The sequence below is a fragment of the Oryzias latipes genome, chromosome 5 (assembly GCF_053564925.1).
Source record: "Oryzias latipes strain Hd-rR chromosome 5, Olatipes_Hd-rR_3.1".
Lineage (NCBI taxonomy): Eukaryota > Metazoa > Chordata > Actinopteri > Beloniformes > Adrianichthyidae > Oryzias > Oryzias latipes.
Genome location: NC_136241.1, coordinates 14,953,468 through 14,980,768, shown reverse-complemented (window position 1 = coordinate 14,980,768; position 27,301 = coordinate 14,953,468). Strand labels below are relative to the sequence as shown.

At 37.0% G+C, this 27,301-nt stretch overlaps 1 protein-coding gene across 2 annotated transcripts in view; it reads right to left on the bottom strand.

Moving 5' to 3' along the window:
- Positions 1 to 4,820, bottom strand: part of eya2 (EYA transcriptional coactivator and phosphatase 2) — a 30,201-nt gene extending 25,381 nt beyond the window's left edge. The window contains exon 1 of one of the 2 annotated variants that reach the window (XM_004068709.5): positions 4,488 to 4,820. Coding sequence is in view for 1 of the 2 variants with exons in the window: in XM_011474931.4 (XP_011473233.1) it covers positions 4,488 to 4,493 (6 nt within the window). In the remaining variant the exon portion in view is untranslated. The remainder of the gene's footprint in view (positions 1 to 4,487) is intronic. The other variant, XM_011474931.4, reaches the window with a different exon arrangement.
- Between the last annotated feature and the right edge of the window lie 22,481 nt (positions 4,821 to 27,301).

The window sequence follows — 27,301 nt, the reverse complement described above, 5'->3', positions numbered from 1 at the left end:
TTCATATGAGGCAAACCTGTGATCAGACTTAATGAGAATACAGACTGCGTTGTGTCCAAATTCATTCACTACTCACTACATAGTGCACTTTTCCTCCCCATTTTGTAGAACTGTTTAAATCTAAAATTCCAAAAGTCTCTGCAAAAAACCAGTCTATAGGAGTTTTTTAGAAATTCATATCTGGGATGTGGGCTGCTGGTGTGGAGTAAGCGTACCCTCATTTCTTATCAACCCTTTGTTTACTTACTTACTCTCCTACGGCCTTAACAACCTCAACCTAACATTACAGGTGCAAAAATAAATGGTAGTTTTATTCTCAATTTTTTAAATATAAGTTGTCCATCATAAGAAAAATGCTACAAGAAGATGGTAAAAACACACACAAAAAAACAATTTTCATCGGAATGGGTCTTTAAAAGAATACTCAATCCTACCGATTCATGAAGCTAAAATAGATTCAAACATTGTCTTAAACAGACAAATAACTATAGGACAGGTGGGATTGATCTCAACAACTTCTTTACAAATCGTGCAGAGTGGAAGAACATGTGAGCTAACATGTGAAAGAAGAAGAACAGAAGTCATTCTGCAATTGAATTCAATTAATCTCTAGCAGCAGTGAAGCTGTTATCGGCTCTGTCTGCAGCCTGTAACTTTACCTCCAAACTTGATGGCTTTTCCTTTCTGCTTGAGTAACTCTTGCACTAAGACCACTATAATGCAAGGAACCCCTTGTGCCTCTTAGTAATCAAACCCCGTTTTTTCAACTGCTTCTGCATCTTTATCTCCCTGTTTCTCCAACATGCACTCTTTCTTTCTTTCTAAATTACCTTCTGGACACAAGATGCTTTTCTTTTCTCTGCTTCTTGATACTATATTTCTTCCATACTTCGGTTCAATGTCTGTGTCAGAGGACTTACACTAATTATATCCTAACAATTTACCCCTGTAATACAGGCAGGAGGGACCACCAACCCCACGGCTCAAGACTCAGTCTCCTCCAGAATCAGTGCCCCGGGACGAAGGTCAGCGAGAGGGACAGCTGGCAGACCTCCCAGCAGACTGAAAGAGTGAGCACGGGGTTGAAGGACTGGGCTGACCCCAGTCAGATGGTGGTCCGGCTCCCAGGTAGAAAACATCTGTCCCAGTGGTGAGAGTGCGGCTGTACAAGCGCTCACAGATTCAGGAGTGACACATGCCTGACTGCACCAACACTCCTGCACACACACACACTTGCAGGCCTGCTGCTTTATTAGTCATTAGGATGAAAAGGTTTGCCCTCGATTAGTCTCCACTGCACATGATGGCAAGTGGCCGCCCAATTTGCTAACAGCTGGCTAGACAGACACAGTCACTATAGACAGGATCAGTTCCAATTACCTCTTTAGAAAGCTGCATGGATGAGTTTCACCAAAAGTAAGAAAATCAGGAGAAAAGATGTGTTCCCTAAAGTATTAATTATGGTTTAGATTAGAAAACTAGTGTAAAAAAAAGAGAAAAAAAACTGTGGGTAGTTTTATAGATAAAAGCTAACGCCAAAGGAATTTTCTGTTGAAGCCACAACAATAGTTCACAAACGGAAGAATTTTTAAATTAACTTTCAAGATTATCCACTGAAGGCTTGTTGCGATGCGTGTGGCTTCATTGTGCGCCAAATGAGATAAGGACAGCAGAGGCAGCCGGAGAGACAGCTGCTGTCTGCTGACAGAACAAGGTTTATTACACACACGCACGCGCACAAACACACAACACCACAAAGACATCCCAAGAGCCGTCTGGGGACTTCAGGGAATCAAAAAAAAAATGGAGCAGAAAGAGGACAGAGATATTTAGAGGAAAGTTTAATCACATCTCAAACTCTTTGAGAAACCAGCTGCAAATATTCACAAATGAGCAGCCAAGAAAATATCCACAAGGATTTTCCTGCATGAAAAATATAAGAAGATGCTTTCGTCTGTTTGGCTTTACATTGGATGCCATTCCAACAATACATTATTTAAATTAACAGTTCAACGTTTTTCTGAAGCTTAAAAATCCAACTTCAAATTTCGAAAACGCAAAATTTCAAAACCTATTTCTTCATCCAAGTTAGCCAACTTATTTTTAATGAGCAGTAATATATATTTTAAACTTAATGGCAAATTTGGGTCAGGTTTTTTTGTTAACATAAAGGCAGATTTAATTAGAAGAAATTATAGGTAAACAAAATGATTGTGCATTAGTAGGGTAATGCTCCAATAGTAATCTATTGACTCATAAAATAAATATTCAAATTGAATGCACAAAAGACCAATTTAACACAATTAAACATAATTGGATTGAAAACAAAATAGTTACAGTACCTTTTTGTGGTAAACAAATGCACAACCAATACTGTAAAAACTGAATAAACTAGTTGACATGTTTTTATTTTACCTCTGATTAGCCCGTCAATCACATTAGAAAACAGACTCTCAAATATTTGTTCTGTGGAATAAACCGACAGCTAAAACCACAACTTAGTGCAGGAGGTTCAGAAGAAATACGCGAAATGTGGAAAGGCTTTTTTGCGTGTCCTGGACTATCCTTGTACCAAAGTGGCACATGAAACATTTTAAGGCTTAACTTTATTTTAAGCCTGAACTTGAGTAAATGTGACTCCTATTGAAGAGGAGAAGGGTATAATGGAAAGAGGAAGAGGTTCAGAGGCTACCAGGCATCAAGAACTGAAAGGATGTGAGGGAATATAATAACACTGGAGCAGATAAAGTCAAGAAAAGCAGAACTTCCTTTAAAAATATTTATCAATCCTACAAAAATGTGGCCACAGAAGGGTTTGGAATTAATTTGTGTTTTCTTAAGAGGGGGTGCCTCGTGCTACAGGATGGGGAATTCTCCACAGCCCTGGACTTTTTGAAACTCCTGCTTATCCAAAATTTATTGGAGCGAGTAATAAGAACCATGGAGTTTGAGGGGAAAAGGGAACAACTGTGAGGGTCTGGGGTCAGCCATACAGAGGGAGTCCAGAATTGGGGCCTAATGTTATTAGGAAAAGAACCTCGGTGTTAAATCAAACAGGCTTGAGCACACTACAGTATGTGGTCCGAGAACACCCTCCTCTGCCTCCTCCAAAACCGGGGATGTTATTTAGGAAGCTAATTATACAGCAGATTTAGGAGGACTTAAAGCCTGTCAAGATTCAGAATACGATATAATGCCATTTCAAATAATCGTTCTTTGGCTGTTCTTTAACCGCAGAGGCTTATTTCCAGGTTATTAACGCTTACATGGAGTAACGTATGTTTAGCTTGTTTTAATAAAAAAATTTAAAATGTGATATTTTTGAGAGGTTTTCTCGGCCTTAAATTTTTTTTAACTTGTCTTGAAATATAAAAAGGGTAAAAACATGCACATCCCCTAAAAAAATGAAATAATTACGAAAGTTTAAACCCTGAAAAGTAAAACACCCATATAATATAAAATAAAAATGTAGTAAAGTTTTATTTATTTTATGGCTTGACAGATATAAGTGGGCCTCATCAAGTGTTACTCTTCTGCACAAATTGGTTTCAAACAGCTGGCAAAACACAGACAGCGACTTTTTGATTCAAAGTCATGAAGGGTTCCTTGAAAAATATGAATACATGCCTTTGAAAAAAATGTTCAGGGAGTCTCCCCTAATTTACTTTAATAAGGAGAACTTACATCGCTTTTCTGGTGGGGTATCAGTAATTAGGGGGCACTCTTCTGTAGCTCAGGCTGAGCAGAAATGCAAAAAAAACAACAAGAAACATAGCAGCCAGTATAAATGAAACAACACTTCAGGAGATACGTAAATGACTGTGAAACACAAATCATCATTTGAATGGTTCTTTTTCTTCTGCTCATAAAAACATTACTAAAAAATTAATGTGCAGTTTTTACTTTACTTAGGCCTATAATAACCTGTATACAAAATAATACATATTTGGGTTTATGGGTTCTTTATGCTAAATTAAAAATATCCTGAAAATAATAGGAGTTCTGCTGGCTAATTTAGTTTGTACCAGGCCTTTAATGAAGAGCAGACCTTAAATTTAGGAAAAGATGTGACAGGCTGCGAAATATTTTTGCTTTTTCATTCTTCATAAAAATAATATTTCATTATTAAACCTATAATACTCATTAAAAAACCTGATTCGAATGAAACAATATATTTACTGAATATATTTTAAAATAAAATGTCCTATTAATTGGAAAACTCACAGAAAAATACAAATATAAGCAAAACTCAGAAAATAATTGCCTAATACGTGTAATAGGACCGATAATTCAATTTAAGATAATAATAAAAAGCTTGTTAAATTAAAATTTGTTTTATACAGCTTCGAGTCTGAAAATGTTTATTTTAAATAAACACAATTTAATACAATTTAAAGTAGCCTAATGAAATCATAAAAAAGTATTAGAGTTAAAAGAACAAATAAAAACAAGGTCAGAATTAAATGTAAACTTTTTTTTAACCTTACCATCATTTAGAATGAAGCAAAACAGGAAGAATCCGAGCAGACTTCAGCAGCGTGGAGTCTCCATGCTGCCGCCACGGGCCCTGAACGCAGCGGGGAAAGGAGCGCTCTTGCTTGCCGGGAGCGGGTGAGGAGGAGGGCGCCCAAAAACGGGCTCCAGGTGACCAGCTTTGTGCAGACGCACACTCGCGTGGAGCTCAACTCTCGTCCTCTGCAGCCTTGAGGAGGAGTGTTTGCTTTCGCGGCCGTGGGGAGGTGATGTGAGGAGGATTCCTGGTTGCTCCCTCCTCCTCCACCTCCACGGCCTGGCTGTGCGCGTGCTTGTCTGTGCGCATGCCCCTCCCCCTCTCAGCAGCAGCGTTCCCCTTTTCGCTCCTTTTCTATCTGCATTCCACATGTTTTCTTGGTCAAGGGCTATTATCCACGTTTGTTTACGTTTGAACGAATCATTGAAAGTCTCTGTGAGCGCTTCAGATATGAAGATTTTTCAGATTTGTAAATAACTTCAGACTATTGACTGCTCTGTGGACAGCAGCGGTCAACGTCAACAGTTTGTTATCTTTGAGGGGGAGATTCATGATTTCCATTCTCTCTTCACCGCCTTGGTACTACTGTGGAAAACTCATGAAGAATGCCAAACCATGTTTGAATCAATATACAACACAGTCAGCCACGTCTTTCAGAAATGTGCTTTAAATTTCTGTTTCACTGTAGGAGTTTTACCACAAGGGATGCTTCATTCACTTTAAGTATGTGTGTCATCTGTATAGTTGCGCGAAAAGAATGGTAAAAATTTCAGCTATTATTTTATGTGTGTGAACCAGTTAAACAGGCATGTCCAAAGTCCGACCCAAAATGAGGTCCGCATTCAAATTTCCTCCGTCACACAGGCTTTTGTCAAAAACTCAATAATAAATGGCTGAGCACTTACAATTTCTCAATTGTTTTTGGACAAATTGTGTAATAAGCTGTTGTAAACCTTGGCTACTTTACCTTTAGAGCCCTGAGGGCCAAACTAGAAGAACAGAGTCATTTCTTTCTGCAATCTAAATAAGATAAATATTTGTGTTATTTTTGAGCGTTTCATAGTGTCCCCTGCATATGAAACATTTCATATAAACAGATGTAATGTTTTCCGACAGACTTTCTTTATTTTTTTGTCTCTGGTTGTCAAATCAGAAATTCAAAATCATTTTGATAAAGTCGTTCGTTGATGAGTAATTCATTTCAGAAGTAAGTGTCAACTGCTAAAAAAAAATTTCAGTTTTGTTTTGGTATATCAACTTTATCCTTAGTTAAAACCTATAAATACCTGGGACTTGTTTTAGATGAACATCTTATATTTGATGAAGGAATTTAAGCTCTGTCAGAGTCAGTGGGACGAGCCTTAGGAGCTGTGATGAATAAAGTATGTCATGCCTTGGGGTTTAAAACCTTCACAGAATTGTACAGGTCCTGAGTTCGTCCTGTTGGACTATGGAGCTGGAGTCTGGGGTTTTTGTAAGCATATACACATGTAGCGAAAAGGTTCAATGCAGAGCTATGAGGTATTTTTTATGAGTACATCAAAAGGCTCCTGAACTAGCTCTGCATGGAGACACAGGCTGGGAACCTTGTGAAATAAGACACCAGTGTGATATGGTAAGATTTATTAATATGCCTGACACAAGATTGACTAAACATATAGTTATTTGGAGTTTATAAATCCTCCTGGAGTCAGCAGATACAGTACATTTTGACAGAACTTGATCTTCAGTATATTTATAGAAACAGGCTGAGCTGCAATATAAGAAATTAAGAAATACATGTTTTGAGTTATATAAACTGCAATGGAATACTGATGTTTTATGTAAACCAAAATTAAGAACTTATATTTTGATAAAAGATAGTTTCAGTACAGGACTTTAAGTTAAACATAATCCAAGTTGAGGTCAGAGGTCTGTGTGTGCCCAGTTTAGATGTGGTATTCTGCCACTAGCATTAGAAATGAGGCGATTCCATTCTGTCCCTTAAGAGATCTGTGTTTGTACCCTCTATCACCTAAATGAAATAGTAAATGAAAGCCAGTCTTTGTTTTATTGTCTTATCACGAGAAGTGAATTGTTTTCTGGTTTATTTTTGTTTGATATATCAGATGAAAACAGATTGAAACATTTGTTTAAGTTTAATGTGTTTAAAACGGCAAATCTTGTTGAAAGCTTGGGAACGCTGTAAGACTTGACTTAAAATAGCGACTCGTCGCATTTCGGGCAGACACTCGGCAGAATTGCAGGTTACTCCCCTAGGGCGGGTCAGTTAATTAACCCACCTGCTTAGCGTCCTATTTAAGTCAGGTGTGCAATTGTTCATTCTCTCTTACCTTCAGCGCTCATTCTTTGCCCCTCCCTCCTCCCCGGCTTCCACCTGTGGGCTCCGTTAGGGGGGTTGTTACCCGAAAGTGTATGGAAAAAATAAGTGTCTCAAGGAATTGAACGGAGCCTTATGCCAAAACGAAGTTGTGAATCAAATTGTGAATGTCAACCTAAAGATGTTGTGAAATAAATATTCTTCTGCAAGAGTTGTCTGACTGAAATGAACATTGTCTGTTGTTTGTCTTTGTTAGTCCATGTGGGCTGGGCACCTTTGGTCCTTTACACTAAACTAAAAATAATTTTAAAAAAAGAAGATAAAAATGTATTTAGTTTTATTTCTGTTCTATGTGAAGATATGTGGATTCAGAGAATGTCAGGCCGATTAGTTAGCCCTCACACATTTTCTTTCCACCAAATCTGGCTTTCTTTGCGAAAAGTATGAGTTACAGTAATCACAGAAAACAGATTTGAAAAGTCACATTTGGAGCCAAAACCACTATCTTTTCAAAATACTCAGAACGTTTTTATTCTCTAAAATCTTGTGGCTTTATAGGAGAAAAACGTACTCACATAAAGTGAAAAAAATTAAATAAAAAAATTACAGTTAAATCTTTTTTATTTATTAGGGACGTAACAATTAATCAGCTCAATTGATCATTCAATTTACAGCTGTTAGCTGAATCATTATATATACCATTAAAAGATCTTTTCAAAAGGAAAACATTTGATTATAATCAATATGGGAAAACACCATTTAGATTTTGGCATGGTAGGTTTATTTTACTATAACATGAAAAAGACCAAGTGCCATCTGAACTTTATGAAACTAAAATGCGAATGGATTTGCCATTATTAGATGTTTTTGTACACATATTTAACTTACACTTGATTATCTTGAAATAAGTATAAGAAATCTGGAAAACATCACCTGCACTGTTCAGTACCCAGGTATTTATCTCAGAGTCCCACTGGTTGAATTTTCCGCAAAAGATGTTCTAGATCAATTTTAGCTCAGGGAATCAGCTAAGATAGTTAAAAAAAACAACGTATCACCCATTTAATTTATCAATGTTTTTTGTCATGCAAGGGAACGCTGGTTGAACTGTAAGATCATGAACTTTAATAAAGTTTCTAAAAATGTATTAAAGACTTGCGAGGATGTAGCTGCTTCTGATTGAGTGGAAAAATGTGAGAACTTTTTCAAGGAACCAAAACAGATCATGTACCTGTTGTACAGGAAAGCAGTTTTTGACAGCCTTATCTGTCGAAGCCAAACACATTCCCAGCAAGCTTCCCTGAAAGTGAGGAAGTTGAATGCAGGTGTTTCATCCTCTGTTCATCCCTAAGATTCATGGAATAAGAATGTGCCAGTCTTAAGCATGACCAGCATGTGTTCCATTGTTTCTGTGTGTTTTCTGTAACACGAGGAAGACTGTGTCTGAGCTAAGAGACACCATTCAGGAGGAAACAGGTTCTCCTGCGCAGGGACAACAGGATATAGTCACTGACATCATCTCCACAGATTCAGCGTGGGAGGTAACCTGGGGCTTGATCTGTTCTACTTTCTGTCTGGGTCAGTGTCGGCATCAATTACTTTAACATAAAAAACAAAGACATCATTTAGGAAAATTTGGCAGCTATTCTTTAGCTGACTAATTTGTCTAATGAAGCTCAAAAGTAAAGATTTATTGCTGCAGAAAAGAGTTATAGAACTCAGAATTTCCTAACTCTTTTTTTGTGTTATTGATCTTCCAAAGCATCTGAGGAATTACTTGGGCTCGGAGCTTTAGCGCGAACCTGCAAACCTCTGCAGAGCAACATTCAGAAAGAAGAAAAGAGAAAGAGAATTACAGCCACATTTCAGCATAAAGCAAAGCTTGTTGCAAAAGTGGTGCATCCTGTTTGTCTGAGGCGGTTGAACATAGGAAACAAATATTTCTGCTTTAAAACTAGTCTGCAGTTCTACAAAGATCTGAAAGAGTAGCATTGTCAGGGTTTAGATTTTTAAACAGAAAAACATTAAACCTTTTTATTGGAAATAATTGAAACAAGCACTGTTGTCTGGGACTCACACCTGTTTGCCCAAGAGGGCTGCAAGTTATTGTTTTTAGTGGGAATGATTTTCATTCTTATTGAAACCAAAGCACTCAACTCGGTTGTTCAGTAACACAATAACCCTTCCATAAACTTTCGGCTTGCACACTCCCAACTGCTTATTTAGTTTCACAGGTGTCTACTTTTTTTTTTGCTGGGAGCAAATATTCAAATCGAATGTTTCCCTGTGCTGCTCACTTTGTTCTTTGTTAAACAGTGAGGAGGTTTGACACCCTCTTTATCAATCAGCTTATTTTTTCTTTAAGTAAATTTTAATTTTGTGTAAAATATTTTGAGGATTTGTCTGAAGAAGCAGTAAAATCATTTAAATATTTAGTAAGTTTTGAAATATCTCTGACCCGAAAGTCAGCTTATTTTTCTTTACTTGCGAGCCAGAAAGGGGTCATTCTAGTTAATCTCATTTGTTAGTGTCTTAGTTTTATTTTAGAAAATTAAATGAATGAACAGCCACTGTGTAGCAAAAAATGTAAACAAAACAAACGTATCTTATGACAAAATCTAATTGCAAAATTCCCAATTGTGAATAAAATTTGATACGTCCACAAAAGTGTAGGTCTGGGGCTGGATTGGACCATAGCATAAGACACATATTGAATGTAAAAAAAACTGTAAACAGATTGTATATTTAGTCCACAATTTTTCAAAACAGAGATATTAAATGTTCTATGGTCTTCAAGGGAAAAGCTATCTGATTATGTGCTAAAAAGTCCCAAATCCGTTGTAATGTATTGACTGTGCTTGACATTTAAAATGCATTAAGTGCAAAATTCCTGGACTTGGGCCTCTCTTGCATGGGTTTTGCTTTATCCCATAGATTGCAGCACTAGTTATCCAATATGGCAGCACCCCTGTTTAATTCAAGAAGGGCCCAAGTCCAGAGCCTTTAGTTTGCTAGTCCTCTGAAACTATAAAAGTGAGGTGCCTCATATTATAGCATTTGTGAGCTCTGAACTGGTGCTAAATCTGGGTAAGTTATTCATTTGGTGTAGCCTCCCTTTAAGTTATGCAATTAAAATAATTTCCTGGAAAAACAAACTTCTTGGACTTGGGCCCCTTTTGAACTAACTGATTCATTTTTATCACAATTTAGAAGGATTACAAAAAATAAAAAACAATATAAAAAACAAATTCTGTTTATAGTTTATAGCAGGGAAACACAATTTTGCTTCAAAGTTAAACCATCATACACGGCAGTTAGTGGTTCTTTAAAATTAAGCAAAGTAAAAGTTTAACTAAGATTCTCCACGGAATAAGTGTGCTCATTTCGATGTGTGCAAGTACCATATGCATCGAATGCAGAAACTAAGTTTGGGGCATTAAAGTACTTGCGAAGTAGTGAGAGTTCTCTCTGTGTGCTTTGTTTCCTCTTGTCTGTTTGTTTGTTCTTATCTAATCATTTAAAAATTGAGAAAGATCTAATAAGGATTTTTATGTGATTTCATGTGTTTCATGCAGACTATGCTGAAACTTTTTTATTTTTACCATTCAAACAACCACTTTAGTCCAAGTTCCCAGATTACTGGTAGTTGTTTAAAATTTTGGTTGTTTTTGTTCTTTTATTTTTAAATATTCCATTTATTGTGTTGCCTCAGTCTAATTTTAGTTAAAGCTGTGTAAACCCTTTGTCAATACGTTTACATTTTTTCCGTTTGTTTATTTTTGCATACGTGCACGGTTCCATTGTCACAACCGTGACAAATACAGTATGTAGAAGTTGTGCACCAATGAGGGCTAAAGCAAGGATTAAAAAAGAAAAAAAGCTGAAAGATTCTACACTGAAACAGAGGCATGAAATGAAATTGGGACTGGAAAGTACAGTAACCCAGACATGATGAACCAGTCTGTCTTTGGTTCCAACAGCAGTGGTTTTATTTCGTTACTTTGACAGGAAGCTGTGATGGGCAAATAAAGGCTTCCATTGTTTTGTGTCTTCCCCTAGCTGCTTCAGTTGGCAGTCATTTTATCTGCAGACACTCATTTACTGTTGTGTGTGCTGTTGGTGTTCCCCAAATCTTGCTAAAAGACAATATAATGAATTTCACTGACACTAATATAATTTAATATACATTTCAGTTGTGCTTAATTCCACATTGATAAAAATTTCTGACATAACGTTTTTTTTTATATACTGTTAATCCTATATAGCCCTAATTTTTCCTGGATAAAAGATGCAGAAAACTCTACAGGAAGAGGACAATATTAAGAACATCAAATAAGAATAGAAGTCTATGCATTTGGTGATATCATCTTGTATTTGCTCACTAAACCAACTTTTAGATTGTTTTGACTTTGTATTTGTATATATATACATTTTCAAATGCTTAATGAAGGCAAGTACATTTACATTTGTTATACCTCAGAAACCTGATTTAAATTACTTCTTCCATTTTTGACATGTAATTTTAGCAGATTTAAAAAACAATGTCCGGGATTTTCCCTGTGTCCCTGGTAAAAAATATGTACCATACATTCCAAAAAAATAAGAATTAAGCAAATATTTATGGAAATTAACTGATTGCTAGACACTGTATTTCTTTCAAAACATCAAACCTTTTTTCTCATTGTAACATCCCACCTTTCCTCCTTCCTTAAACCACAGGGACCAGTGGTAGAGCGGCTCAGCCTCCCAAACGGACAGCTTTCAACAACTCTGGGGGCTGTATTATGTGTTATTGAACTGACCCTGGACTCTCACAGGAGGCCCTCAAGAACACAGGCATGTGCTAGGCCAAGGGAGGTTATTTTCCGAATGCGAAATATGTTTTAAATTTGCACAATGAAATGAAAACAGGTGTTGTATTTGTGTATTATAACACAAACAGAGGGATTTTCTTTGTTCTGTAAAAATGTGTCTAGCAGTAACCTATGAATGTGCACACATGACACATAACTATCCATAGCTGTACACCAAAAACCCCTTCATCGCAATTTTATTCCTCCTTCTCAGAGCCCCCCAAGTCTAAGGTCTGCGAGAATGATTACCTTAATTTTATAAAGTGCACGGCTTCCTTTGGTTCAATTTTCACCAACACCATAAAATACAACCAGTTGTAAGGTCAGCAAAAACCCATCTGGTTTTGCCATTCCTCAGGCTTTAATGACCAGGTAATAAAAGTTCAATTTGACAGAAATTAGAACAGATGTTTCAGGCAGTAAGCCTCAGACAGAATTGGTTCCACAGTAGGATGAAATCTCAGTCTGCAGAAGCTGCTTATTGGTTCTATATAATTTATAAGCTGAGTGATGTTAGAATGCCATTATAAACAGCAAAGAAATGTACATTGAACTACACAGCACGAAGACCTTGCAGTTTCTTTTTTTGCAGTTTATTTCTTCTGTTGGTGTACAGTTTCTAATCAAATATTTTACATTTAAGAATAACGGGGATAATCATTTATCAATGCCACTCTGTCTATGAAATATGGCTTTGTATTTTAAATTAAACTTGTGGCTATAAGTGAACTTTAGTGACATAAAAATGTCAAAGTAAATTATTTTAACATTCAGTATATATCACATTTGTATTAAGTCAAGAATGCTTCAGCTTAGATAGCTTGATTCTTTGGTTTGTGCTGTTGCAGGGTTGATCTGTGTGAGAAAAAAAGGAATCGGCTTTGGGATATTTAGTCCAAGCCTGCCAAAGTGTAGTTTGTGTGGACATCCTACAGTCAGACTTGCCTTAGTGCGGGCTATTTGTCTGCTCAGTATATATTTACACATTTTTCACCTGCTAACAGCCCGTATCTACCCGTAAGGGAAGTTGTGACAGAGGCAATCGCCTCAGTGGAATTTGTATCAATTTTATGTGCAAAAATGTCAAAACTTTTACCAGTTATAGAATTTTGTTGAATACCTGCAATTTTGAGGTTGTATGGTTGCACATTTTGTTTGTTAAGCACATTTTTAGGACATTGAACACTACATCAGTAAAATTATGGTTTTTGGTCTACATATTAAAATATAACCCACTTGTTTGATTATCTCAGGTATTTTCTGTCTGAAATCACTACAGGTGTGTTTGGCAACTTCATAAAGAATTTGCCAGTAGGTGCAAATCTTATACTCTATCCCTGCTCTTGGTTTGTGCTTGAAGCGTGGGAAAGTGTTTGGGGAAAAGCAGTCTTTCTCACCAACACTGGAAAGTATTACCTTGTTTTAAACATATAAGAATGCTTAAGTGGATATGTCATATTAAACATCCTCAGGGCAGGTATTCACTGAACTCATTTGTTAGTTTTCTCAGGTTCATAACCAAACTTTCTTCTGTTTCAGCTTGTGTGAAAGCAGGTTTGAGTTTTATTTTATCTCTCGCACAAACAGCGACCCAACATTGGACCATTAAGATATCAACTGTCTCACTAAGAACAACTTCTGATACAAGAAAACCCTTTGGTGCAAAATGTGCAACCACAACAGACCAACAACGCCTTATCAATCTGCAGGAATATTACAAAGACCATCTGAAAAGCAGCATGCTGCCAAATGACAGGTCCCGCAGCTGATACAGAGTTTTACATCTGCTGATTTATCGTTCCCCAATGAGCACAAACAAAGCAGATCCTCAGCCAGTCTTTTATATGATGATGATCTGCGTTTTGCATTTTGAAGCCCTCAACCTACACCTTAAACCCGCACACAAACATGCTTCTAAGCTGTCTATTTCCTGTGTGTTGTCTCAAAGGTGAGGTATTTTTGTTCACACATGAAGTCACAACAATTCCCACGACTCCAAAGAAGGCGTCAAGCTTAAGGACCGTGTTTAAAACCTACAGGAATTTTGTAAACTCCTCCTTTCTTTGTCCCTTTGTCTTCTTGTTTTTCTCCTTGTGTGAAAAAAAGAGATGTGTTGAGAGTATTGTGTTTCTGCTCTCCCTATGTGACCTTTAGGAAGGTGCGGATGCCAGCTGTTTGACTGCCAAGAATTATTTTATATTATTTTATTATTGTGTTTCCTGGGGTGTGGGAAACAGGTGTGAAAGAAGATGATCATTTACATCTGAATTCACCTGTATTTGTTTTAGGTAATGGTTTTGTAAGGAACAGGGAAGGAGTGTCGTGTCAGCCGCATTCCAATTGTAATGCTAGACAGCCGTCATTGTCAGGTCATGTCCTACTTCTATCACAAAAAACAAGCTGTTCTTGGAAGTAAAAGTAAATAATTTTACTTTGCAATTTTTTGTGTGTTATTTGAATACTTTTGGTTCATCTTTAGATAAAAATAGTCAAAACTTTAATTTTCGAACATTTCTGATTCTTTTTAATAAAAAATGTGTCAGATACATATAAAACATCAGGTTGTGCATCCCGTTTTTATAAAATGAATACATAAAAAATAAAACTACTGGCTGGCCTAGATATGTACATGGTAGTAGAGAATATAATGAAGAGAAAATAATCAAAAATCCAAATGTATAATTTGGAGATCTTTCATTCTGAAGTTTCTGATAGTGCTGAAATAACAGTTTTTTAAATAACCCTATGCTGTCTCTAATTTTTTATGTCAAATCACTGAGTTCAAGCAAAAAATACAGATAAAAATCTATAGAAAAAAATTACTTAAAGATCTGAAATGTTAAATCACAATATACCTATATTTTAATAAGTAAGAGGCAATTTTTACTCAAATATATGATTTTTATCAACAGAAAAGTAAAACTAGTTCCACAATTTGGAATCTTTGCACACACATTTTTCAACAATAACAATATATATATATATATATATATTTTTTTAAAGCACTGAAAATCAACTAATTTAATTAAATTGACAGTTTTTGTGAAATTCAAGTAGAGTAAGAGCCTTGTTTTAAGCCTTGAAAACATTGATTTGTTTCAAGCAGCATGCTTCGGCCTGAATCACTACTGGCTCTTGTCTTTTACAAAACCATGAAAATTGATTGCAGCAAATCAATAAGAAACATTATAGCTTAACATACCTCCTTAGTGTATGTGTGAGGGAGAGTTGGAAGTCACTGACAAAGGATAATTGTTTTTTTTCACAGCTGTAGATCTATTATTTAATAATTCATGAAGGTGAGTTGGTCTTTATAAACCATAAGAAAGATATAAATAGGGTTGGGGGAAGTACATTTGAAAATACATATAAAGAGCAGTGATAATCTCTAAAAATTATTACAACATTTGGATTTTATTCCCTTTATGTTTCTTTAGAAGGTACACTAATGAGAACTACTAAAATATTTAGTAAAAGCAACAGTTTAAAGTTTAAATGGTGGTAGGAATGCATTTTAATTGTACATTTGTCAAGATTGCTGTTGAGAGAAGCAGTTAATGAAGTATGAAGACACACCTTTTCAACTTCCATTTCTTAGTTACAAATTGTCATGATGACCTTTTCACCTTCTTGCAGTAAATGAACTCATGGAACACAGAAATGATTCAGGGGAAATTGAGAGTATGAGACAAGGAGATACCTGCTCAACTCCCACAAAAATCTGCCCTGGGTGATAAGCACAGAAACTCTCTCAGGCATGTTTGTCTTTTTTTTTTGAGAAAAGTGATAGAAGGAAGGGGCTGGAGAAGAGACTACAGGTGACCTTTCAGTTCTTCAGTTCATTGCCTAAGGTGAATGAGTGGGAGAGACTGTAAAGGAGAGAAAAGGTGGGGAGGAGCAAGACGCTGCAGAAAATCAAAGAACTAAAGTGTTCATTTCCTCTTCAATCTGCTGCAGGCAGTGATTTTTGGCCAACGCTTACCTACTTGCACACTGTCTTCTTACTACTGTGTGTGAAAACTCCACCCCTTTAGGCTGAAGATAGAAGGAGAGAATGTTTAAAAACAGAGTACTGTGTCTGTGTTTTCAAGTAGGCATTTCGTCAAATCAGTTCATGAATGGAGATTCACACGGTGATGTTCCCTCATACCTACAAGACTCCTGGCCCACAGCACAGGTTGTTCTATCCAAAGCTGCAGTGTGTCGTAAATCTGCCTTAACCTTTACACCTCAGTTACTTGTCAGTCTTGTGGGGTTGGGATGTGTCAATCATGTCCATAATCCATGCTTGGTGCGTTTCAACATAAAAAGGAAAAAAGATGATAATGTGGCAATGTTGAAATATGACCTCAAAGATTGATGTCACACATTTATCTAAGGACTTTTTAGTGAATGATCATTTACTCCCAAGAACAGTGTAAATTACTTTGATAATTATGATGGATTCTGTGAAAACCTAGGCAAAGAGGTACATCCATGCAACATCCATGCAAATGATTATGTACAATTTTCTGCTCTTTGCTACATTATCAATTGTTTATGTCATGTTGATCAAAATGTATTATATAGTTCACTGTGCAATAGTCTTACTCCTCAAAACACCTAGTCATTAGTTCATCGTATAAGTCATTAACTGCAAAATGGTTGACCAAGTTGTCATAATGTGACAAACATATTTCGCTGCATTGCAAGAAAGGATTTTCGCTGTGATGTGGATGAGAATTTGTGGCCTAACATACAGGAACGACAAGAGGTGTAGGAAGACCACACCAATTCCTACTGCACTGCCTGTACTGTTGTACAGAATATTGTCCTATCTTTCTTTTCCCTTTGTGTTACTGTTTGCAGTGGGTTTTTTCTATGCTGGTGTGACATGGTCTGTCAACAAATTACAATATGAACAGTAAAGGTGTAAATGTGAATCTTTTCCAGTCTCTTGCAATCAAACAAAAAAGGTGTAATTTACATTTTACAATAATTGTCATCCAAACTTTAGCCATAGTTTACATCAGAACCTCCCTCTAAAGTACACAGTTATATTGACAACATGACTAAGTAATTTGCCTGTCTTGTTCGTAGACAATGACACAAGGACTTGACATTCTGATGGCACTGACATGTTCAATGACATAAAGACTTAGATTTAAGAGATGAAGTAAAGATTTTGAACAAGTTACAGGCTTTTGCGAGAAATCCATAGTGTTTTGCCGTTTGTACAAATTGTTTTGAGAAATGCACACACATATTTGCAAACTTCAATTCTGATCCGAGAATTGTACTAAAGCGACTGAGAAAAACTGTAATACAGGGGGGCACAGTGTCAGTTTAAAGCGCAAAGTCATTGTCATTTTCTTATTGGCAAACACATGAGGAGCACAACCGGACTTTTTAGAGTAAAAAGATAAATTGTACAAGAAAACAGTTCAAAATTAAATTTCTCCAATGATATCTTTCACTCAACGATTTAGACGTGTAAAGGCTGATCCATTAAAGTTAACAAGTTTATTCCAACAGTAGAAATTACATTTGTTTTATCTACCACCATATTTTCTGCAGTAGCCTAGGGTTCAGCAGATTATAAGCAGACCATCATTTCACTTTTGTCATAGTCCTATGTAAGGTATAAGCCTACCGAACTTTAAAGCACATTAAACGGGACAAAAGAGTCAGATATAAGTCCTTCAGTCAGACTTTATTAACTGTGTTCACATTAACTCTGTCTATGTCCAAATTCCCACCCTACTCCCTAACTACTAAAAAACGAAATAGTGTGGGACTATGTAGTGCCCTGGATTTTAAAAGCAATTCGGACCCCATGCTCATTACTTTTTTTTTTCAAACGCCGTATATGACGTCATCAGTTTCACAAAGTTAAAATCTCATTGATATGAGCGTTCTGCTATGCCATTTATGAATCTACTGCATTCTTAAGATGAAACTGCTCATACTTTATTAAAAAAATAAATTTAAATACATTTTCTTTGAAAAAAATTGTTCAAACACAATGCATTGTGGTCTCTATTCACTAATCTAGTGAGCATCGATGTACACTAGTTTTTCACTGAGACTTCTGGGAAGTTTCTAGGGCACTCAATTTTGGAATTGTAGATTCGGACAGCGCTACACAATGGCAAACGCACTATATAGTGCACTATATAGCACTTCACTACTGCACTTCTGTACTCACTATATAGTGCTCTATATACTCACCATATAATGCTCTATATGGTGAGTGGTGAAGGAATTTGGACATAGCCTAAAACGTTTTTTAACTCACTACACATTAGCCACTTAGTAAAAAACAGATGGATACCACGAAACATACGGGACTGTGACTATGCTAAGTCCAAACCTTGCTATTAACATGTAAAAAAACAACACTCTGACACCGCCACACATTGGCTGCATTAGTGTGTTCACAAAACCACTACCAACTTTGCTATTCCTAAATAAAAACAGATTGGTATTTTGACCGAGCGCTGTGTACCTCTCAAAATCCCTTTGACATCAGTGAACGCAACCAGAGATAATCCACATTTAAGGCGCACTGAAGTTTTTTGAAAAAAAAATAAGGCTTTTAAGTGCGCCTAATATTGCGCAAAATACAGTTATGTTTAATTACCATTCCCCAGTTATTTTTGGATTTCCCTTCTTTTTAATATCAAAACACAGTAGAAAAGTCCGTCTTGGATCCACCAGTGGGATGTGATTCCACTTAAGTGCGGGGCCAATGTGTTTATGGCCATGTCTGCATGCAGTCAACACTCACTGGAACTACACACACCCAACCACACTTAATTAGAACAAGACTGTTTGACTCACCACATTACCCTGTTATTACTCAAACTGAAGGACACAAGATGGCTTCAATAATTCGGCACACAACTGAGAAAATTTTTTAGGCAATCGAAGCCGGACGAGCAATCATAGACTCGGCCGTGTTCCTCGCTATTCATTTCTGCTGCTGGAGTGGTGACAGTAAAAGAAAACAATGTCTTTTGCATGTTTAAAGATTACCAGGTAATTAAATTAACAACATATTAACAAATTGAAAGGTCGAATGATTGCATGTACATTATCACATTTGAATCCAGTTGGAGGGCATAAATTATTACCAATCCAGGGGCCTCTCAAGATTTCCCAGGGCTCTCAATAATTCATATGTCTGATCAGTAGCAGGCTCAGTTTCGGCTGAGTAAATTTTCCCACAAGAACCAGTGCTTTAGAAAAAAATCACCACTCTTTCTATTTAAGTTTACAGCTTATTGATAAACCACCAGGGAGGAGAGCAGACCAGCTGTTCTTGGAGCACAAGTGATGGATGCCAAGTGTTTTTTTCAGTTCTCTAAAAACGTAACACACCATCCATTCTGACCCCCCCTCCCCCTGCTTCACTGAGTCTAGGTTTACTATCATCGAACTGCGTTGATTGAGAGGAAAAATGTGACTCAGTAGTTTTCCCAAGTACAAGTTCCACTCAAAGGTATGCAGGAAAAATGTTTAAATAAATTGTAAACAAATTAAACATTTAAGTTTTTTATAGTGACCTGTGGACCCAATCTTTATGGAAGGAAGTGAAATTCAAAAACTATAAAACTGATCTCTAGTTGCATGGGTGCCAACTATTAGAGCTTTTTCTCTATAATGTGGTGATGTATCAAAGAATAGAAAAAAAATAATTTGGTAATGTGTGTTTAAATGTTAAGTGTTGCTTTCCTATGGTAATCATAAAAACTAAAGTCTTTCTTTACGAATGGGCTTCTGTTTTTTTTTTATAAAAGTGTTTATCTGAGTTGAATTCACGATAAAAAAATATGCACGATTCAGAATTTTCTTGAGTTGAGGACTTTCTGAGCATTTTTATTGTTTATCAAATGTAGACTTAATTTTGTACGGAGCCCTTGTCCTGACATTAAGATATTAAAATATATCTTGTTCCCACAGATTAATATCTTGTTCCCTCAGATTAATATCTCGTACGTTCGAAATACTATTCCGTTCCCACAAAATACTATTGCGTTCCCTCGAAATACTATCCCGTTCCCTCGAAATGATTAACTCGTGCGAACGCAATAATTATTTCGTTCGAACGCAATAATTAATCCGTTCGAACGCAATAATTATTCACGTCATAAGTCATTTACGCGGATATGCTCTCTGTACGCCGGCAAAAGCCGCTTCCTGCCGCTACTTCCGTGTCTCTGTGAGCATTGAATAGGGGTAAAAAAAAAATATCATATTAAGCTGGCTGCTTCACCTAATGCACTTACCATTAGCTCGTAGCATAACAACAATAGCAGTATGTCACGTTTCCCAGCATGCTTTGCGGCCAATCCTTGGTCTTGTTGTTACACCTTGGTTACAGGGACACGGTGATTGGCCAATGAATACCTAGCCAGGTATTCTTCTGGCTAGGCTGGAGCTTGCACTCACTGTCCCCCTATTCCTCCCTGCTCTCTGGCATTGTGGGCCCCTGTGGTGGCCTGCTGGTCTGGGTGTCTGGCTGGATTGCTCGGCGGGCTGATTTGCTCTATCTGCGCGGGTGTTGGGGGGTCCGGCGGCCACTGCTGCTTCAACTGGGGTCTTGGTGTGGAGTTGTCAGGGCACTCTTCCTCTTTTTTTACATTACATCATCCACCACAGCAGAACATAAACACTCACTTGAGGTCAGGTGTCTACTCACCTTTGCACAAATTGTATGTGTGTCTGAATGAAATGGCCATGTGTTGGTTTTATGCACAAGTATGTGTTTTATGCTTAAGTATGTGTGTGTCAACTGTAGTTGTATTGGGTACATGTTGACATTTTTGGAGAAAACAGGTATATTTGTAACATTTGAGTGTGCATGTGGACAAGCCCCGCCCCTTTTAGACTAACATTTGCACCTGACAGTAACGATTATTAACTTCCAGTTGCTTGTGTTGCTTTATCCTTCTACCCCCCTTCCTTTCTATAATCATCCTTCTATTTCCTTACCCCCCCTTTTTTATGCCCTTAACCCATCCCCCCAACATCACTCTCTCTTCTTTCCTTTTCTTATTTTCGGTCCAATGCAACAAAAATAAAGTTCAGCCTAAATTATAAAAGAGGTATATTCAAATATACACCTTGTGCGTCAGAAGATTCATAATCCCCTGTTGTAACAGTAAAATATGTCTAACATAAGAGGCCTTCACCTCTCATCTGTTTGCTCAGCTGTTAGACAGGACAAGTTTTAAAAAAAAGTAAAGCAAAAAAAGATCATATAAGTTCACTTCTTCCCAATCCTTTTCAATCAATTAGTTAAACGACTATTCACAAGCCTAGTATTTAATAGTCTCATTGTGTCACATATCAATTTTCCGACTAATTATCCTAAAATTGATATATCTAAGTATATAGTAAATATATCATATATACTGTGTATAGGATTAACTTGTTTGTCTTTAGTTTTCCAAATCCAAATCTAAACCAAAAACCAAAGTCCTTTTGGACTATTGCTATCAATACATGTTTCCCATCACAATTTTGGTAGTTTCACCCAAGAAAAATACACAAATAATAAATTTTTCTCAAGCAAATATCAGCCATGAAGTATTCTGGTAATTTCCCCAGGAGAGTCCCAACTGTTCGTTTTTTTTCTATTCTAAAGAAAAAAAGAAAAAAAAACGAACTTTGATCTATATTTTAATGATAAATAAACTACACCATCCACTTGAACTAAACAAGAGTTCACCTTAAATGCAAGATGTATTTATGGAGCTCGCGTAAGAAATTTTTTTTGAAGATTATACAACAATATCTTCTGTTTACCCCATCATTTGTAAGTTTATCCCTTTTTTGATCAGTTTAAATTCAAACTGTATGGCCCGTCTTTGTCCAAAATGTGCTCTCTAAAAAGAGTCCTTTGAGGCAAACGATTATCTTTTAGATGACCAGTGTCCATATGTCAACCCTCATAAAGGAATGCCTCTCACGTGAGCTTTGCACTTAATATCAGCAGAGAAGCTTTAAACAGCTGCTGCTTCACATTCTCTCCATGATGTAGTGCAGAAACCTGAGCTTTGTTATTGATCAGCCTTTCATGGTTCTTAGCTATCAGCCTGATGTCTCTACATTCACTTTATGACCCTGTCTTAAAAAAGGACGGGGGGGGGGGTGAATGATAGCTAAAACCATTCAACATAAATGTTCTCTGTAGACAAAGAATAGGTAGCTATATCACAAAAGTCATCACAAGTAACTTGGTGAATCATATTTCTAAAACAATCTTGATTTATGCATGGTCATTATTTTATAATTGCAAATTCTCCCTACAGAGGTAAAGCAAACAATTTTTAAATATGTAGCTGAGAGAAGTTTGCTCTGCTTTCTTACAGTCATGTTTGACTGTTTAGCTACTTGGATGCACTCTACTTGAGACAAACCAGGCTTATTTCAATCTATTATTTCACATTTTTTATGACTGTCTGGCTTGCTGAACTTAATTTAAAAAATGTCATGCCAGCCTTTAGATAAAGACATTGCTATTCTGCTTGGTTTAATTCATGCTGTGGAACAGAAAAAAAACAGTGTGCGAATCAGACTGGCCAAAAGATGGGCAGCAGTTGGGGGGATAATAAAGAAAAATATCTGAATATACTTCTGCAAAAGTGTCTCTTAAGTTAAGAAAACATAAGAGTTAAAGAGAAACAGCTGAGTGCACTGAAGCATGGACAAAAACACTCAAGCAGTTAAAAACAACAATAATAATCTTGCTGAGTTCTTATTAAAAGGACGCTGATGAGACAATGTAGCAAAAGGGATGGGCCCCAAGCTCTATCCCAGGCATCCTTTGACACCACACCCACCACAGAAGAAGAAAGAAAGTAAGGTTTGGCAGGGGCGGCGGGATGCCGCTGGCCCTGTCAGATGGTTCCAAACACCAGCTTTACCACAGAGGAAGAAATTTGGCAGGATCAGCCAGAGCTACTCCGGCTATGGACTGCAGTGTGTTAATGTTGGAACGGAGCCAGCTGCTGCACTGAATGCTTCAGTATTTATGAGTGGGTATGTTTGTGTGGGCGTGCATGTGCGCTCTCAGCTTTAAGCAAAATGCCAGGGAAACCCCAAACCACCCAGTTTGTCATCTTGTCTCATACCTCACTCTTTTTTTGCCTCTTCTGTCATCTGCCTCCTTCTTCTTCTTCACTCTCTCTGCCATCTGGCTTTGGTGAACAAACCTCTGACAGAAGTGCTCAGACAGCTCAGCCTCAACAGTCTGCAAGTTGTTAACGGGACTCATTTTATTTCACCAAACGTCTTCACAGAAACCTTAATCCTAACTATGAGAATGAGGGGCTAGTTTAAGGTAATTACTTTGGCTGACTTTTGAATATATATATATATATATATATAATGAAAAAAAGAAAACATAAATATTTTATTGTCTTATTAATTACAAGCAAACATACTCACTTTTGCTTTCAATGTAGCTCCAAGGCAGGTACACTCTTATTGATTAACTTGTGTTTATTGGTCTTTGTTAGACCTATGATCAGTTGTAATAAAAGAGTAATAAAAAGAGCTTTTTTGCACAAAATCTAAATACAAATGCAACTCTTGCAGTATGCAACTTATAATTATAAAGATGTATCCATAAGAAAATTTAATTAAAGTTCCAAATATGCAACTTTCACGTTTGTTTCCACCATTACTATGTCAGTAAGTTGCGCTAAAAACATTTAGGTGACCTAAGTCAGTAAAATTTTGTTTTCAATAAACTAATTACAGTAATTATCACTTATAAGCAGCTTTTACCTAAAAGATTCTAACTTTAAATATGCTCAAATCATGTTTTTTTCTTATAGCTCACATTTTATAAGAGATTTTTTTCTTTATTTTTTAATAGAAAAGAAATTAATAATGCTAATCATAGGTAGACAATTAAGCTGCCAATTGAACTTTTTCCTGCATTGACTTGAAAGTTATGGGAGAAAAAATATAACACTGTCTATTAAACCTCTATAAGAACCCCTAGACTTGTGAAAGTACCAATACAAGTTTGACAGAGATGATGTTCAAGAAATGTTTAAATAATGAAGAAATATGTCTCTTACCTCTCAAACATGTACATAGTTGTTATTTTTTTATAGAAACGTTGCTGAGTATCACAATAGTTGTACATCTTTCTGTTATACAGTACCATGGTAAATACATTTGCTTTCTTGATATCAGTGTGTCCTCTCATGTTAATGTCAGATGTCAGTGTTTGCTGATCTCTAAATATCATCTTAAACACATTACTGGCATTTTCCCTATTTGCCCCCATTTTCTTCAATCCCAGCCCCCACATTTGTGTTTCAAGTCAGACTACTCATAATCTGTATCCACTCTTCTACCAGTTTGATTCATATGGTTCGAAGCAGATAACATCTCTAACTGAAAATCCTCATACCAGTTTTAAACCTCAAAGCATTTACCACTCACAAACATCTGGATAGGTGTCGCTTTTGTGCATGAGCTCACATACGCTCCCAAGTGTTTACACATGCAAACATAAATTGGTTGCAAACATGAGCACATAATGCACAAAAGCACAGATACAATTTTTAATGCATTTCTTCCTTCTTTCCTAAAGTCCCTTTGATTGACAGTGTCTGGCCTTGCAGGGGATTACGATGGAAAATGGGGTAGGTTGAGGGTAAAGGGTGGGGGTGCAGGAGAGGGGTCACTAGGTTTAAAGATAGGGTGAGGGAGAGTAAAAAAGAGGGCTGAGGATTAGGTCCACTGAGGTTCATTAACCTGAATGTTTACATAAGCTGATCTCTTGCAATGAGACCATTTTCCTTCTCACAAGTGTCCCCTTTAAAGAATCTGATGCTACTTCCTCTGCTTCCCTGAATCCAAACGAAGCTGCATAGTTTGCAGGCATTCACTCATCTGTGTAAATTAAAGAGCCAAAAATGAAAATGGTGTGGCTCTAATAAACAATAATGTTACATGCAAAAAACAAAACAAAATTTAATTGGAAAGGTTTTGCATGGATTTAAGGATTGAAAACATTTGGATTAAAAACAATGTTCACACAGATCTGGGTTTTGGGAAATGTTTATTTCCTGGAAACAGGAATTCTAAGAAAATGTCTAAAGTACAAATGACCCCTGTCATTGTTGGTCTTTTTTTATAAAAACCTAAGGAGAAACCAACAAACATAAGGGATTGAAACATCATGCTTGGGTACAAAGGGTTAAAGAGCCAGTAAATCAATGTCAGTCATTAAGCAAACTTCAAACCTACCAACTTGTGCTTTTCCTGCTTTTCTCTGAGGACCTGTTAAGCTTTCCAGAGTATTGCCTGAGCTCTAAAGACAACACTGGGGGCTATTTGTGTCTCAGATTAAAGGGGCAGGAAAAGATAGCACAGTCACCTGAAAACAGTGGTAGTAGACCGTCAAGCTCCAGAGGTTCTCCCCCAAAAGAGCAGTTAGCAGAACAGGCCTGCCTAAACTGTTTAGCATCTCTTGGAGAGTGTTTTCCTTCAGCAGTGAGGTGGAAAAGTAAATTAGCATTCACTCTGTGCCTGGCTCTGACTGTAAAAAGAAAAGAAAAGTTGAGGATGGTGTGCTGACAGCTAAAAGATTGCTGTCTTTAAAGAGCTGTAACAAGGGGGACATGGCTCATGCTTAAGTAAACAGAAAGAAGTCTTGGACTGTTGGCCAAACAGGCTGCGGCATGTACAGTATTTTAAAATGACTATGACATCAAAAAGGCCATCAGATCAACTGAGACCCTGCTCGGCAAGAGGCATTCCTTTGAGGACATCTGCCATGTGGGTTTAATATTTCACCTTGAATGATTATGAGTGCTGTACAGGTTCACTGTGGGTCCATGCATGTTTGACAAGATGCTGAGTCTACAGACATAAAAAAAGGGAAAAGAGGGAAAAGTCAGAAAGCCGACAGGAAGAGTGCCAAATCACAACTGCTGAGGGCCAGCCGTCTATACAATCTCTGACAGGAAGGAGAAAGTGGGGCTGAGGGGAGAAGGGATAGGGGAACGAGAGATTCGAAAAAGAGGGGTGCTGGCAGGGGGGAAGAGGGAGAAATTGTTTTTGAGGAGACATCTGGCTTTGATTTTGAGGGGAAAGCATGGACAAACCAGCCTTTGCTGCTTGTTTTGACTGGGCTCCTCAGAGGAAGTTGATGTTATTTGTTTTTAAATTGCTAGTGGCTTGTTAATTGATGAGTAAGAGCCATGACTAAACTGGGATTAGACAGTTTTCTTTGTTTTGATGTTTACCAATTTGCATGCACTGCAGTGTGAATACAGGCTATAGCATTAAAACTTGAATGGTTCTAACACTAAATTTTCTAAAAGCATTTAGCAATTTAACCTATGAAAGATGTAAAAAAAAACATCAATTTTCAATCAAAGCAAACCGGAAAAAATGAGAAAGAGATCATATATATATATATTTTTAAATACATATGTTATAACATCCCTGCCTTCGCCCACAAGTGGCCAGGATAGGCTCCGGCAGCCCCGTGACCCTGAAAGGGAAAAACGGTCAAGAAAATGAATGAATGAGTGAATGTTATAACATATAATATATCTTCTTTTTTTTACTGCCAGTAAATTTTTTGTTTTTTGCTGATATATTGAGAGTAAGAGGGACCCCATAACAAGGGGTTGTGCACTACTGAATATTCAAACATCAAGAAGCTACGTCCACACCGCTCTCGGCCACGTGCGTTCAAGTGACAAAATAAAAAAGTATGTAAATACATTGTAAGCACACTTCTGCAGTCAAAACTCTTGCATGCAGGCCTATATATGGAAGTATTTACACGTTTTTACAACTGTCTTCAGGCTCTATGTACAAAATGAATGCACTCTGCCAGCCAAACCAAGACAAACTTTGACCAATAAAGCAGCTGGATTTGGTAGTAACGAGGTAAAACTCTCCAAACTAAGAGGTTCATCTGGTGAACCCAGACACAGCAACGACACATATCAAATGCTTGGGGTGTATGTAGCTTTAGGGCAAGCTAGATTCTGCTTTTGGACATTACAGCAGAACAGAACAAGGTTATGCAGCTCTTTACTGGCAAATACCACCAAATTCCATCAGAAAGTCCAGCTTCTAAAGTCAAATGTACATAAACAGTAGCTATAGCTATAGCTATAGCTAATTGCTATAGTTAAATTCCCCTGAGTTTGGCCACAGCTTCTTTTAAGGTTTGCATTTTTACTTAAAAAAATATTGATAGTCTCAGTGAACAGACAGAAGACAGCTAACTAGTGAACTATGAGAGCTTTTAAAGGGAAACTGGAGACCAAAATTAAACTTCTTGTTTTCAGATAGGTTTGAGGTTTGGTTGGTTGGTTGGATGGGACATCAGTTTGGTTGCTGTTTTCTAAAGGCACCTATAAAAATACCAGAGACATTTGGATTTTGTGAAACCAATGAAAAGATTTGTGAAAAAGGAAGAAATCAAAAGTGTGTTAGGTATTGCAGACTAATATGATGAGCATTTTGACAATAGTCTGATCTGGTCACCACTTTGTTTCCTTGAATAACCACTTTTGTCAGGTGGGGAGGGCTTGTGAGCATGAAGGACCCAAAATGCAGAGACGGGAGGCACGTTGTTCCAGGGCA